The sequence below is a fragment of the Eubalaena glacialis genome, chromosome 14 (genome assembly GCF_028564815.1).
Source record: "Eubalaena glacialis isolate mEubGla1 chromosome 14, mEubGla1.1.hap2.+ XY, whole genome shotgun sequence".
NCBI lineage: Eukaryota > Metazoa > Chordata > Mammalia > Artiodactyla > Balaenidae > Eubalaena > Eubalaena glacialis.
This window is the reverse complement of record NC_083729.1, coordinates 20,212,484-20,225,466: the sequence shown is the minus strand read 5'-3', so window position 1 is coordinate 20,225,466 and position 12,983 is coordinate 20,212,484. Positions and strand designations below refer to the sequence as shown.

The following is a 12,983-nucleotide window of genomic DNA, read 5'->3' as shown; positions in this document are numbered from 1 at the left end:
CATTTGGTAGTGTACGTATGTCAGTGCCACTCTCTCACTTCGTCCCAGGTTCCCCTTCCCCCTCCCCATGTCCTCAAGTCCATTTTCTACGTCTGCGTCTTTATTTCTGTCCTGCCCCTAGGTTCTTCAGAACCTTTTTTTTTTTTTAAGATTCCATATATATGTGTTAGCATATGGTATTTGTTTTTCTCTTTCTGACTTACTTCACTCTGTATGACAAACTAGGTCCATCCACCTCACTACAAATAACTCAATTTCGTTTCTTTTTATGGCTGAGTAATATTCCATTGTATATCTGTGCCACATCTTCTTTATCCATTCATCTGTCAGTGGACACTTAGGTTGCTTCCATGTCCTGGCTATTGTAAATAGTGCTGCAATGAACATTGTGGTACATGTCTCTTTTTGAATTATGTAACCTGTAATATTTTTAAGAGATGGTAGGAAATGTTTTGAAATTAGGTAAAGTGGATGAAGGTATTGAAAATGTACGAAGATTGAAAATCATTGCCTAAGAGGGTTTGGAGGAGATCTAATTTTCTAGGTTAGGGCCTCCCCGTATATCAGTGTGAGGGTTCAAGTGAGGGGAAAGGTACAAAGACCTGTCAGAACATCTCTGGCCTAGTGGCCTAAATGAAATGTGGAGTCACCAGTCCCTACACCTGGATTGCTTTTCTTCCTCCCTCACTCCCTGCACTTCTGTAAATATTTAGTGACTGACTACCAAGTCCTGGGCATTGTCCTGGGGGCCGAGTAGCCAGAAGAGGTAATGTCCCTGTCTTGGCACTTACAGTGGTTTTCGAACTCTTGCTCACACACTTAGTTAATCTTAGTTTCCTAACGTAGCTCCACAATGAAATCACTTTAGGCCCATATTGTAATTCATGCGTTGAGGTCTTTTTAAGGAAATCATTTATCTACCTATTTAGACAACCTGATTGAATGCATTATCTTTAAATTTTCAGGATAATGTTCTTTTTGGTTTGATCCTAGCCCTTAGTTAATTCCTATATATGTTTATTTCCAGTCTTTTTTCTCCTTCCCATACATATCAAGCATCTCTTGATGTACTCTACGTGGAATTGGCTTTGATGTATTGATGTATTGATTTTACCTTTCTATCTATCTTTTTGAGACTTGAAATGGGATCTAATCTTAAACCTTGACTTGGAGCAGTATTTTTGAAAGCACAACAAGCATGCTGCTAGAGAATATTAGGTGGTACAAAGGGAAACTTTTTATTTTAACAGTCTTATTTTAATGTTTATGGTAAAATATACGCATGAAACCTGTGATTTCATGGCTATTATAATCCATCTCACATAGACTGCATGAATTAATGGCCCAGGTGGTTCTCAGATGTAGCAAAAATCATGAAATGAGTGCATCGATTACACATGTAGTGTTTAGTTGTAAAGGTGAATTAAGATATTCTCTGGTGTCCTCTGATGGTCTCCTACTCATATCATAACTCTCAAAAAAGTTAAGCTTATGTGGTTTAGTCAGGAAAAAGCAATCTAGAAAATTCATCTAGACAAATAATTTATTCAAATAACATATTCTGGTATAGGTCAGGTTCTGGAAATACACAGATGAATAAAATGTATATCCTACCCTTCAAGACCACTGGTCTAACAGAGATAGGCATGTAAATTTAAAAGTGCAGCATAGTATTGGAACAGTGCAACAGTGGAAATGTGTACTTGGCAAGTGGGTAGCTTGGAAAGATGGGTGCCGACTTACGGAGCAGTGAGGAAAGTCTTCAGAGGGGAAGGGAGGCTTGCAAATAAGCAGCCTTGAGAGATGAGCAGAAAATTTAAAGAGAAATAGATTGGGAAAGGGAGATCTCAGAAAGGCACGGGCCAAGGTACAGAGATCTAAGAGAACATGGTACATTGGGTTAACTGAGCAGCTTGATGTTTATGCTGATGTGGGGTGAGAGGTGAGGACAGAGAGGGGAGCTGGATATGAAAGCTCCTAAGTGAGCTGTGATGGCGTGGATTTAGATCTTAGTCTATAAATGATTATCAGCCTTTGCAAGATTTTAAGCAGAAAACTGCATGATGTCTGGGGCAGTGTAGAAGATGGAGCAGAGGAGGAAGAATCAGAGTCATGTTACAGCTAGTCATTGGGCAAAGGGATGATGGAGAACAGTTGTGGGGAAGTGCAGAATTTCTGCTTTGTGTAGCTTTATATAATTTTCAGGAAATTAGATTACATATAGATTTCGCCCAGAATTTAATGTGTTGAAGGGGATGGTGGTAGGTGATTTGCAGCCAATATATGAACTTTCTGAAGAGAATGGTATTATTCAGTCTGTTATAAACAAGGTATTAAGTAACTTTCCCTATATAGTCTGAAAGGTAAATAGATTTTGGCTTATTTTCTGTTAAAATATATGTAGGCAGCATATAAAAGTTAAGTGGAGATGTGCTACTGATGAGACACACAGCTGCAAACAAGGTCTATTTTCTAAAGTAGTACATACGGTAATACACTGCAGAGGCAGAAGAATGAAATATTTAAACTTTTTTGCGACTAGTATCCTGCCAAGAAAATCTCAGACAACAGTATTATTTCAAGGGAATTGGGGGGCTTCTCTGGTGGCGCAGTGGTTAAGAATCCTCCTGCCAATGCAGGGGACATGGGTTCGAGCCCTGGTCCGGGAAGATCCCACGTGCTGCGGAGCAACTAAGCCCGTGCACCCCAACTACTGAGCCTGCATTCTAGATCCCACAGGCCACAACTACTGAGGCCGTGTGCCACAACTACTGAAGCCCGCACGCCTAGAGCCGTGCTCTGCAACAAGAGAAGCCACCACAATGAGAAGCCTGCGCACTGCAACAACGAGTAGCCCTGCTCACCGCAGCTAGAGAAAGCCCGCGCAGCAATGGAGATCCAACGCAGCCAAAATATAAATACATAAATAAACAAATTAATTAATTTTTTTTAAAGTGTCCTTTAAATATGGGTTTCATATTCTACATATCTTAGTCATGGCATATTGTTTACTTTTGTGCATATTTACTATTATACCTTAGGCCTGCTAGTCTTTGGATTTAGTGTGTATTGCTCTGCCTTCCCAGGAAATGTATTAGTATGCCAACTTATTTTTGTACCTTCAGCATATCATAATTTATAGTCACAGATCTGATGCTTCCTGTGTATGTGAGTGCACTCATTTGTATCTGTATACATAGCCAGACCCTTAACACCAAATGTTCTGTTTCATGTTCATTTGGGGAATATTCTCTTAATATTTTGGGGGATGTGGGTTAGTCAGCTAATTTGCTAGCATTCGAGAGCCGTGAGCTCTCAGCATTATCTTAACCTTTTAGTATTTTAGTCCAGCAAAAATTGCTGACTCTGATCAGGGAATTAACTATAACATCTTACCAGAATGATCCAGAAGCATCAAAAGAGGGAGTTCCTGCAAAGGGCACACAGAGATGTTCAAAAGGAAAGTTAACACTAACTGAATAGTGTGACTGCATAGTAGAAATGAGGGAGTTAGGACAGAAACAAAGGGCCACAAACGACCTTGAAACAACCGTAGGTTCCTTTCTGCAAGGCTCAGTAGTGGTGACTGTAATGCAACTTAGTTTGTATTTACAAAGATATTTTCTACAGCTCTTGTCACTAAGTTAAAATTCTGTTTCATTCTTTTGAAAATTCAATTTCTTATTTCCATATTTTCTACTTTGACACAGAAATCCCCTGCAAAGAAGCTGAGCCATGCAATTAGTAAATCCTTGGGGTGTGTACCCACCAGAGAACCTCCGCACCCTGTTTTTCCTGAACAACCAGAGAAACCACTTGACCTTGCAAATATAGTGTAAGTATACGATAGATGTGGATTATACTGAAATGGAAACCTTGCTGAATTCTTTTGGGTCAAAACCGAATATCACCTAACATGAACATTTCACCTTCTGGTTTTTACTTTACTTTTGGGGATCTTAAGACTTCAAGCTTTCAGCTCTTTAAATCACCATAAATACCTGCATGGAAACCTAGCTCCTGAGCCCTGAAGCCTAAGTTATGTAGCGGTCCCCTTCAGAAAATTAATACGTTAAGAGTAATTAGTGTGCTGGGTTTAACAAGGTTGTCTTTTGTTATTTGTGTTCGTCCCTTAAATCAGCAGTAGAGATCTTTTCTTCTTTACAACAGTTAATGACCATAGAGATTTTAAAAGTTAGTTTAGACCACATGGAAATGAAAATCAACCTAATTTGCTCTTTTTGTATTGAGAGAAAATTAAGAACCACAAGACTGTACTCTATAAATAAAACTAGTGTTTTATTTTTATTTTCAGTTAAATATTCTTGCTAAAGAAAAGAAAGCTGGAGGGGAACAAAAAAGCTAGAGAAATGAAGAGGAAAAGTAAGGAGGAGGAGAAACAATGAAGGATAAGATTCAGCCTTTGAACTGATTTCTTCCTTCTGAATTAAATAATGATATTAAGTGGACTCTGCTAGATAAAGTTGGTAGGTTTTTGATTATTAGTCTTACTCAGGTATTTAGAAGTTTTTCTGTTGCAGTAGACATCCGTTTTCTTTTACCTAGCTCAAATTACATAGTTTGATTAAATGAGCTCTTAGAGTTCTTGATCTTTTCTTTCTCTTCATTCAATAATTTTCAAAACTTTTATATTTATTAAAATAATACACACATATAGATTAAAAGTTCAATAATACAGAAAAAATACAACAATACGTATAACGAAACGCAGCACATCCTCCCCAGTTTCACTGTGCTTTGTTTGGGTTTTTAGATCTCCTAATGGATACCTCCATATCGCTAAATAATATATTCAGAGCACCATTTCTTGGCTTATCCGTTTTGGACATTATTGAATTCCTTCTGTGGTGTAAGGGACCAACCTCATTTATAACTCTACGTATCAACCCATCTCATCTTTTCATAATTATATCACCATTTTAAAAATTAGTTACCTTTGTACTCTTGAATGTAATTTTTAAACTTCTATTTCTTGTAACTTCTTTTGACTTCTGCTATGTAAACGAAAGAAGTTTTAACCTTCTATCTGCTTCTCCCTTCTCCCTTCTCCCTTTGCCTCCTAACTTCTGTCATCTGTGCCATTACTTTTATATTATCAAAGCTGATAATATTTCTTTTCTCTCCTATGATCATAACTAAGTCTTCTGAGATTTATTAAGGGCTCAATCTAAAAGTTGAAAACCAAATAACAGCATTTTCAGTTAATTCCATTCATTACAAAGTCAAGCAGTGTGCTGTCATTCTGTGTACCCTTTGTTTAGTTCCAGTGTCACAATCCCTGTGCAGTTGTTCTCGTCAGAGTTCAGTGGGATCTTCTTTCTCATATACCACAGGTAGCTCAAAAGTGTGCCTATTGACTTTATAACTGGACTGACTTTCTTGTACTGTTTTTGTGGTGGTTTTTCCTTCAGTTTCCCATTGATTTCTTCTTCCTGGGGAAAATATATGCTTTTCTCCCACTGTGTTCCATAGTAGATTTTACTTATTTGTGTGTAATCCATTTTTTGGTTAAATTTGTTAACCTTTTCCCTTTTTGGTTAGTGTTTTTCATTTGAATTAAAAACAAAAAACAAAACCCTTGCCTGCTCCAACATTGTAGTGATATTTCTCTCTCTTTTTAAGCTTTGAAGATGTCCTTTTTACATATGTCTTTAATTCATCTGGAACAAATTTTTGTGTGTGGTGTGATGTGGAATATCCAGTTTTCTCTCTCTCTGCATTTGAATAATAACTTGTCTCAATGCCATTTTTTGGATAATCCATCATTTCCCCACTTAACTACAATGCCACCATTGTCATAAATGAAGTTTGCAAATACGCACGGTCTGGTTTCTGGGCTCTTTATTCTGTTCCTTTGGTCAAAATGTCTATCACTATGCCAATATCATACTATCTTAATTACTGGAAGGGATTAAGTCATCTTTTTTAGGAGTGTCTTGTCTATTCTTTGCCCTTTGCTCTTTCATATAAATTTGAGAATCAGCTTATTGAGTCCCTCATAAAATTTTGTTGGAGTTTTGATCAGAGATTTATTGAATCTAAAGATCAAATTGGGAAGAACAGACATCTTTATAATATTAAGTCTTCCATTCCATGACTGCGTTATGTCTTTCCATTTATTTAAATATCCTTTTGTGCCATTTAGTAAAGCTTTATAATTTTTCCTCAGAAAGGTCTTGTACATGTTAAATTAATTCTTGTGTACTTTGCATTTGTTGCTGCTGTTGCAAATGATGCCTTTTTTCTCTGCAGTTATTTTGAGATATAATTTACGTGGAATAAAATGCTCCCACTTTAAGTGTACAATTCAGTGATTTTTGGCAAATGTGTACAGTCATGCAAATGGTATCTTTTTTGAATTATGTTTCTTAACAGTTTGTTGCTGGTGTATGGACATGCACGTTGCTTTTGTATTTTAATCCACTATGTAGTCATCTTGTGTAACTTGTTCATAATTCTAGCAATTTGTACTCACATTCTTTTGGATTTTCTATAAATCATTATATCACCTGCAAATAATGATTGCCTTTTGTCTTCCCTCCCATCCTTTATGCCTTTAAATATACTCATTTTTTTTTCTTTTGGTTTTATTATGCTGGCTAGAGCCTCCAGTGCAATAGTGCATGCAATGGTTTGACAGGCATTCTTGCATTATTACCGATACCAAAGAGAACACTTTCAGCATTCATTTTAGCATGTCTTTTGATGTTGGTTTTTTGTAGAAACTGTTTATCAGATAAAAGAGGTTCCCTTTTATTCCTAGTTTGCTAGTGCTTTCTTTTTGTCATGAATGATGTCAAATTTTATCAGAGACTTTCTGCATTGAGATGATAGCCTGAGTTTCTTTATTCTCTTAATATAGGGAATTACATTAATTGTTCTTTAAACAACCCTACATTCCTGGAATAAACATAAGTTGACCCTCCTTTTAATACACTGCTAGATTTCACTTGCTAATATTTTGTTTAGCTTTTTTCTATGTTTATGAGTTAAATTGTCCTGTAATTTCCCTTGATTTTTTTGTTTTGTTTTTAGGACAAAGTTTGCCCAGTTTGCTATCTTCAAAAAGTTGAGGAGAATTCTCTCTTTTTATATTTTTTGGGGAGAGCTTGTTTAAGATTGGAATTATTTGCTCCTTGTATTTTTGGTAAAACTCACCAGTGAAGCCATCTGTGCCTTAAGCCTTCTTTGTGGGGAGATTTTTAACTATTAATTCCATTCATAGTTAAAAAAAAACAGTCTTTTAAAAAAAGTATAAGACTATTTTCATTTTGTATTTCTTTTTGAGTCACTTTGGAACATTTTATAGATGTAGGAATTTGTCAGTTCCATCTAATTTTCAAAGTTATTGGCACAAAGTTTATAATATTTATCTATAGTATCTGTGCTAACATCTTTTTCATTCCTACTCTCACATATTTACAGTTTTTTCCTTTTTTTTTTTTCCTTGAAAAATCTTGCCATAGGCTTGTCCAGTCTGTTAGGCTTTCAGAGGACCAACTTCGGTTTTGATGATTCTTTTATTGTATGTACTGTATTTAAAAAATTTCATTTATTTCCATCCTTTATTATTTCTTTTGTTAAAGCTTCTTTGGGTTTATTTTGCTACTCTTTTTCTAACTTATTTAAAGATATGGTTAGCTTACTGATTTCAGGTTTTTCCCCCCACATTTAAGCATTTAAGGCTATAAATTTCTCTAAGCACTACCTGAGTAATGTCCAAGTTTTGTTATGTAATTTTTTTATTGTTTAATTCTAAATATTTTCTAAGTTCTGTCGTTTCTTCTTTGAGAAGTATACTTTCTTAATTTCCAAACATATGAGGGTTTTCTAGTTACCTTTTTGTTATTAATTTCTAATTTAATTTCATTTTGGTCTGAAAAATGTTCTGTATTATTCAGTTCTTTCAAATTTGTTGAGACATGCTTGTTATCTAGTATATGATCAAGTTTTTATTATGTTCCAAGTAAACTTGAAAACGTTTATTCTATGCTTGTTGGGTACAGAGTTTATAGTAAATGAATGTATGTCAATTAAGTCAAATTTGTTAACCATGTTACTCAAATCTCCTACAGCCTTACTTACTTGTTCAAAATTATACATATTTCACTAGGAAGTTAAAATTTTAATCTTATGTAGTGACTTTCTTTATTCCTAATAATTCTATTTGTTCTGTAGTATATTTTATCTGCTAGTAACATCTTTTAAGATTTTTTGCTAGGTATGTACCCGGTATAACTTTTCCCATCCTTTTTCTTTCAATTTTTCTGTGTCCTTAGGTTTTCAGTATGTTTCTTATAAATTGTAAGCTGGATTTTAAGGGTGACATCCCACTCTAGTCACCCTTTCCCCCACGGGTAACCATTCTAATGTGCTTATTGTATATCCTTTGATTACAATAAGGAACAATCCTGTTCTTGAAAACTAGGTATTGTTTTCTATGTCCTTTTTTTAAAGTTTACAAAGTGGTATGTGAACCGTGTTTTGCCTATCCATTCTCCCTGGGATGGACATCTGGGTTGCCTTCAGATCTCTGCCTCCACATATAATGCTGCAGTAAATGCCTCAGATGTTTCCCAAATGGAACTGGGTAAGAATTTCTTTATACCTAGAATACAGTCGTTAGGTGAAGGATTATGTACATCTTGACCAGAAGAAGTGTGTTGCGGAATCCAGTAGTTCAGTGTAGACTTTCAGTTAATCTCTCCATTCTGATCCATACCGCACCTCTCCCTGGTGTGCCTGAGTTTGAAGACTTTCTGGTCAGTTTCACTAGCAGGTAACCTCTAGTTTCTTACCAGCCCAGAAAAAAAGTAGTCACCTGGCTGTGTGCTGCTGGGGAGTCCGGTGGAGGAGGTGGATGTGTTCTGCGTCACAGGCAGACTTTCAACTAATCCCGCTCTTTCTAATGCAGCCCCTCACTTCTCTTTCAGAGGCACCAGGCATCTGTAATTGCTGAGTATTCATGGTCATCTGTGTTTCCACGTCCCTTGTCTCAGGATGAACTTGACCTCAGATTTCTTCTTCTCTGTATATTAAAAAAGCCCTCCCCATTTCTAGTTTCTGTTAGTAAGGAATTCAGTGTAGGACTGAGAGCTAAGAATTGAAACCTGATTTTTTCTTTATTGACTCTTATCATTTTGTTGTATTTACCTCAGATCTTTTTTTAAAAAAATAAATAAAACATAGTAGATAATGTCGTGGTTTCCTAAGTCCTTCCTAATCCCATTACCGTTTCTCTCTCCCAAAGAGTAGCCACTAACATTTATTTGGTATCTGTCACTCTGTACATGTTTTTATACTTTTGCTAGATGTATATGCATCTTAGAATCACATATTTTAAAACTTTATATAAATGGTCATGCTCTGCATAGTCTTCTGTAAGCTTATTACTTTATAAATATTGGGTGGGCCAAAAGGTTCATTTGGTTTTTTCCATAAGATGGCTCTAGTAGCACTTAGTTGTCTTTAACTTCATTTGAAACAATTTTGTTAGATTGTATGTGACAGCTGTCATATCAGTGTGCATTTAAAAAAAGACTTATCAAAATCGGTGCATTTTTGTGTAGCCATTTTAATATTGAAGATGGAAGAAAAAAAGCAACATTTTTGGCATATTATGCTTTATTATTTCAAGAAAGGTAAAAACACAACTGAAACTTACAAAAAGATCTGTGCAAGTGTACGGAGAAGGTGCTGTGACTGATCAAACATGTCAAAAGTGGTTTGCGAAGTGTTTTGCTGGAGATTTCTCGCTGGACGATGCTCCACGGTCGGGTAGACCAGTTGAAGTTGAAGTTTCTGGCTCTACCATCTTAACACGAGGCCTCATTGGTCACTGCAGCTGGGGAAGAGAGTGTGTGGGGACCTCACATCAATTCTTCTGTGCTTTGGTGACACGTGTCGTTTCCTTCACAACTGTACTAACTTCAAGTATAGATCATCTTCCGGGTACCTAGGAAGGAGAGGAGAACCAGATATTGGTCAGCTCTAGTAATGTATACCATAAGTGTATTCAACTTTCCTAGATATTTCCAGACTAGGTATAACCTAGAACTCAAATTTTATAGTTCAGGTATTTATTAATCTAAATTATTCCCAAGCCATGTAGATAGTAGACCACTCAGAAAATGTAGTGATAGCTTCCCTTTTGTATTCTGATGAAATTTTGAGTAATTAATCCTATTTGGATTGACTAGACAACTTTTAAAGTCGCATTCAACTTTGAGGTTCTACGTTTAACAGATTTTTTTTTAATATATATATTCACATACCAGTGGTTCCCAAACCTGGCTGATACCAGGGTCACTAAGCTTTTAAAAGTATAGAATACTAGATTACTTCTGTTTTAGGTCAACTGAATCATTATTCTGGGGGTGGCCTGGAATCTACCTTTTGAAAAGGTTTCCTTGTGAATCTGATCAAATTATGGAACCACCTCATTAGAACATAAATGGTTTTAGCTATATGAACAACAAGCTAAGAATTCACTATTAATTATCCAAAAATGCATATAGAGTACAACTGAAATATAAATATGTGAACAGCAATTCTTAATGCTTGCTGAAATTTAAATTTTCCATTCATTCAGCAAATATTTATTAAGGATCTTCCAGGTATTATGCAAGGTGCAAACAGTATTCACACAGTACTTTGCTTACTTGCAAATAGGTTTGAGTGACAGTGAAGAAGCCAATTTTATAAAGTACAGTGTTTTCGGCTGGCTTCCTTAGGAAAAAGTTACAAGTATAGATGAGAAAATTGTGAGGAGTGGGCCACTGTGCATTTCTTAATCGTGATCAGGAAAAAGAAAAAGATTGCTGTTTTGCACTTAGAGATGAAGGTAGCTCCTACATTTGAATGCTTAAAGTCAGCAAAATATTTCATTTAGATAGGATCATGATTGTTTTAATCATTGTTTCACTATATTAATTTAGAAGGGTCCTTTTTTGGACAAAGAATAGACAACATTCTTGTACTTCAGGAGTCTTTACACATTGCAGGTATTATTTTCAGACACTTAAAGTTGCTTTTATTTGTTTTACTAAAAATCAGTAATCCTGATTTGGATGAATGCCGTCTACCAAGGAGGCTGAGAGTTGGGAATAGGGACTGGATGACCAATGTACTTGAACTAGGCCACTAATTAAACACTTTTCAAGTAGGCTCACCCTTAATAGTTATTTCTTACATAGCATGCTTATTTGCTCACAAATTTTCAAAAAAAAGGGAGCATGCTGGAATGTATATATCTTTGACCATTTCAAGCGTGATCTTTCTCAGAGTAGAGAATAAAGTGTCTTACTGAAGTTTTAGTTTAATGGGCAAACTTGTTAATTGTTTTCTTTATGTTTCTGGCTTCCATTTCATATTTAAAATTAATTTTCTCCCTTCAATATTATAAAAATACCTCTGTCAATAAATTTCTTATTTCTGTATTTTTTCCTTTTTTGTTGTTGTTGTTGTCAGATATGAGCTAGGAATTTAAGTTTATTTTTTTCAAAATGGAGAACCATTTGTCCCACCTCTATTATTTTCCTGTTTACTGTGTTGCAGTTTTAATTTTGCCTTCCTTTTGACAATTGATACTCACTTTGAAAACTGAGAAATAATATAAATCACATATTTGTCCTATATATATAAAGTAATTGTCTAATAAGATGTCTTTACCTTGTAGTCTGTCTTTATCTTACTGGTAGGTTAAGAAAGGGTTTTGTGAAGAATAACATTTACAGTGAAGCCTAAAACATAGGTAGGGATTAGGTACATGGAGGGCAGCGGGAGGAGTATTCCCAGCAGAGGAGGAGCAGGAAAACAGAGAGCAAGAGGAAGGCTGCAGAGGTAGGCAAAGGCCACCTGAGATTTGGGACATTATCCCAAATTGAAGGGTTTTGGATAGGAGAGGGACATGTTGAATTTTGCATGTTAAGAAATCACCTCCTGTTGTGTGGAAATAGGGAGTGGGACAAGGATGAAAAAGCCGAGGCCAGCTAGGTTTTTTTTTTTTTCATGTACCAGGTGAGAGATGATGGTGGTTTGGACTATCATGGTGGTAATGGAGATGGAGAAAAGTTTGTAAACATATTTTATTTTATTATTATTTTTTAACATCTTTATTGGAGTATAATTGCTTTAAAATGGTGTGTCAGTTTCTGCTTTATAACAAAGTGAATCAGTTATACATATACATATGTCCCCATATCTCTTCCCTCTTGCGTCTCCCTCCCTCCCATCCTCCCTATCCAACCCCTCTAGGTGGTCACAGAGCACCGAGCTGATCTCCCTGTGCTACGCGGCTACTTCCCACTAGCTATCTATTTTACATTTGGTAGTGGGTATATGTCCATGCCACTCTCTCACTTTGTCCCAGCTTACCCTTCCCCCTCCCCGTATCCTCAAGTCCATTCTCTAGTAGGTCTGCGTCTTTATTCCTGTCTTGCCCCTAGGTTCTTCATGACATTTTATTTTTATTTTTTTTAGATTCCATATATATGTGTTAGCATATGGTATTTGTTTTTCTCTTTCTGACTTACTTCACTCTGTATGACAGACTCTAGGTCCATCCACCTCACTACAAATAACTCAATTTCATTTGTTTTTATGGCTGAGTAATATTCCATTGTATATATGTGCCACATCTTCTTTATCCATTCATCTGTTGATGGACACTTAGGTTGCTTCCATGTCCTGGCTGTTGTAAATAGAGCTACAATGAACATTTTGGTACCTGACTCTTTTTGAATTGTGGTTTTCTCAGAGTATATGCCCAGTAGTGGGATTGCTGGGTCGTATGGTAGTTCTATTTTTAGCTTTTTAAGGAACCTCCATACTGATATCCATAGTGGCTGTATCAATTTACATTCCCACCAACAGTGCAAGAGGGTTCCCTTTTCTCCACACCCTCTCCAGCATTTATTGTTTGTAGATTTTTTGATGATGACCATTCTGACCGGTGTGAGATC

At 36.0% G+C, this 12,983-nt stretch overlaps 1 protein-coding gene across 15 annotated transcripts in view; it reads left to right on the top strand.

The window, feature by feature from the left end:
* DTNB (dystrobrevin beta) overlaps positions 1–12,983 on the top strand; it is a 249,854-nt gene that overhangs the window by 120,084 nt on the left and 116,787 nt on the right. For 13 of the 15 annotated variants that reach the window (XM_061211411.1, XM_061211410.1, XM_061211409.1 and 10 more), the window contains exon 9: positions 3,711–3,835. In XM_061211411.1, the coding sequence (XP_061067394.1) occupies positions 3,711–3,835 (125 nt within the window). Of the gene's footprint in view, positions 1–3,710; positions 3,836–4,315; positions 4,423–8,954; positions 9,090–12,983 lie in introns of those variants that run through there. The other 2 variants (XM_061211422.1, XM_061211423.1) reach the window with 2 other exon arrangements.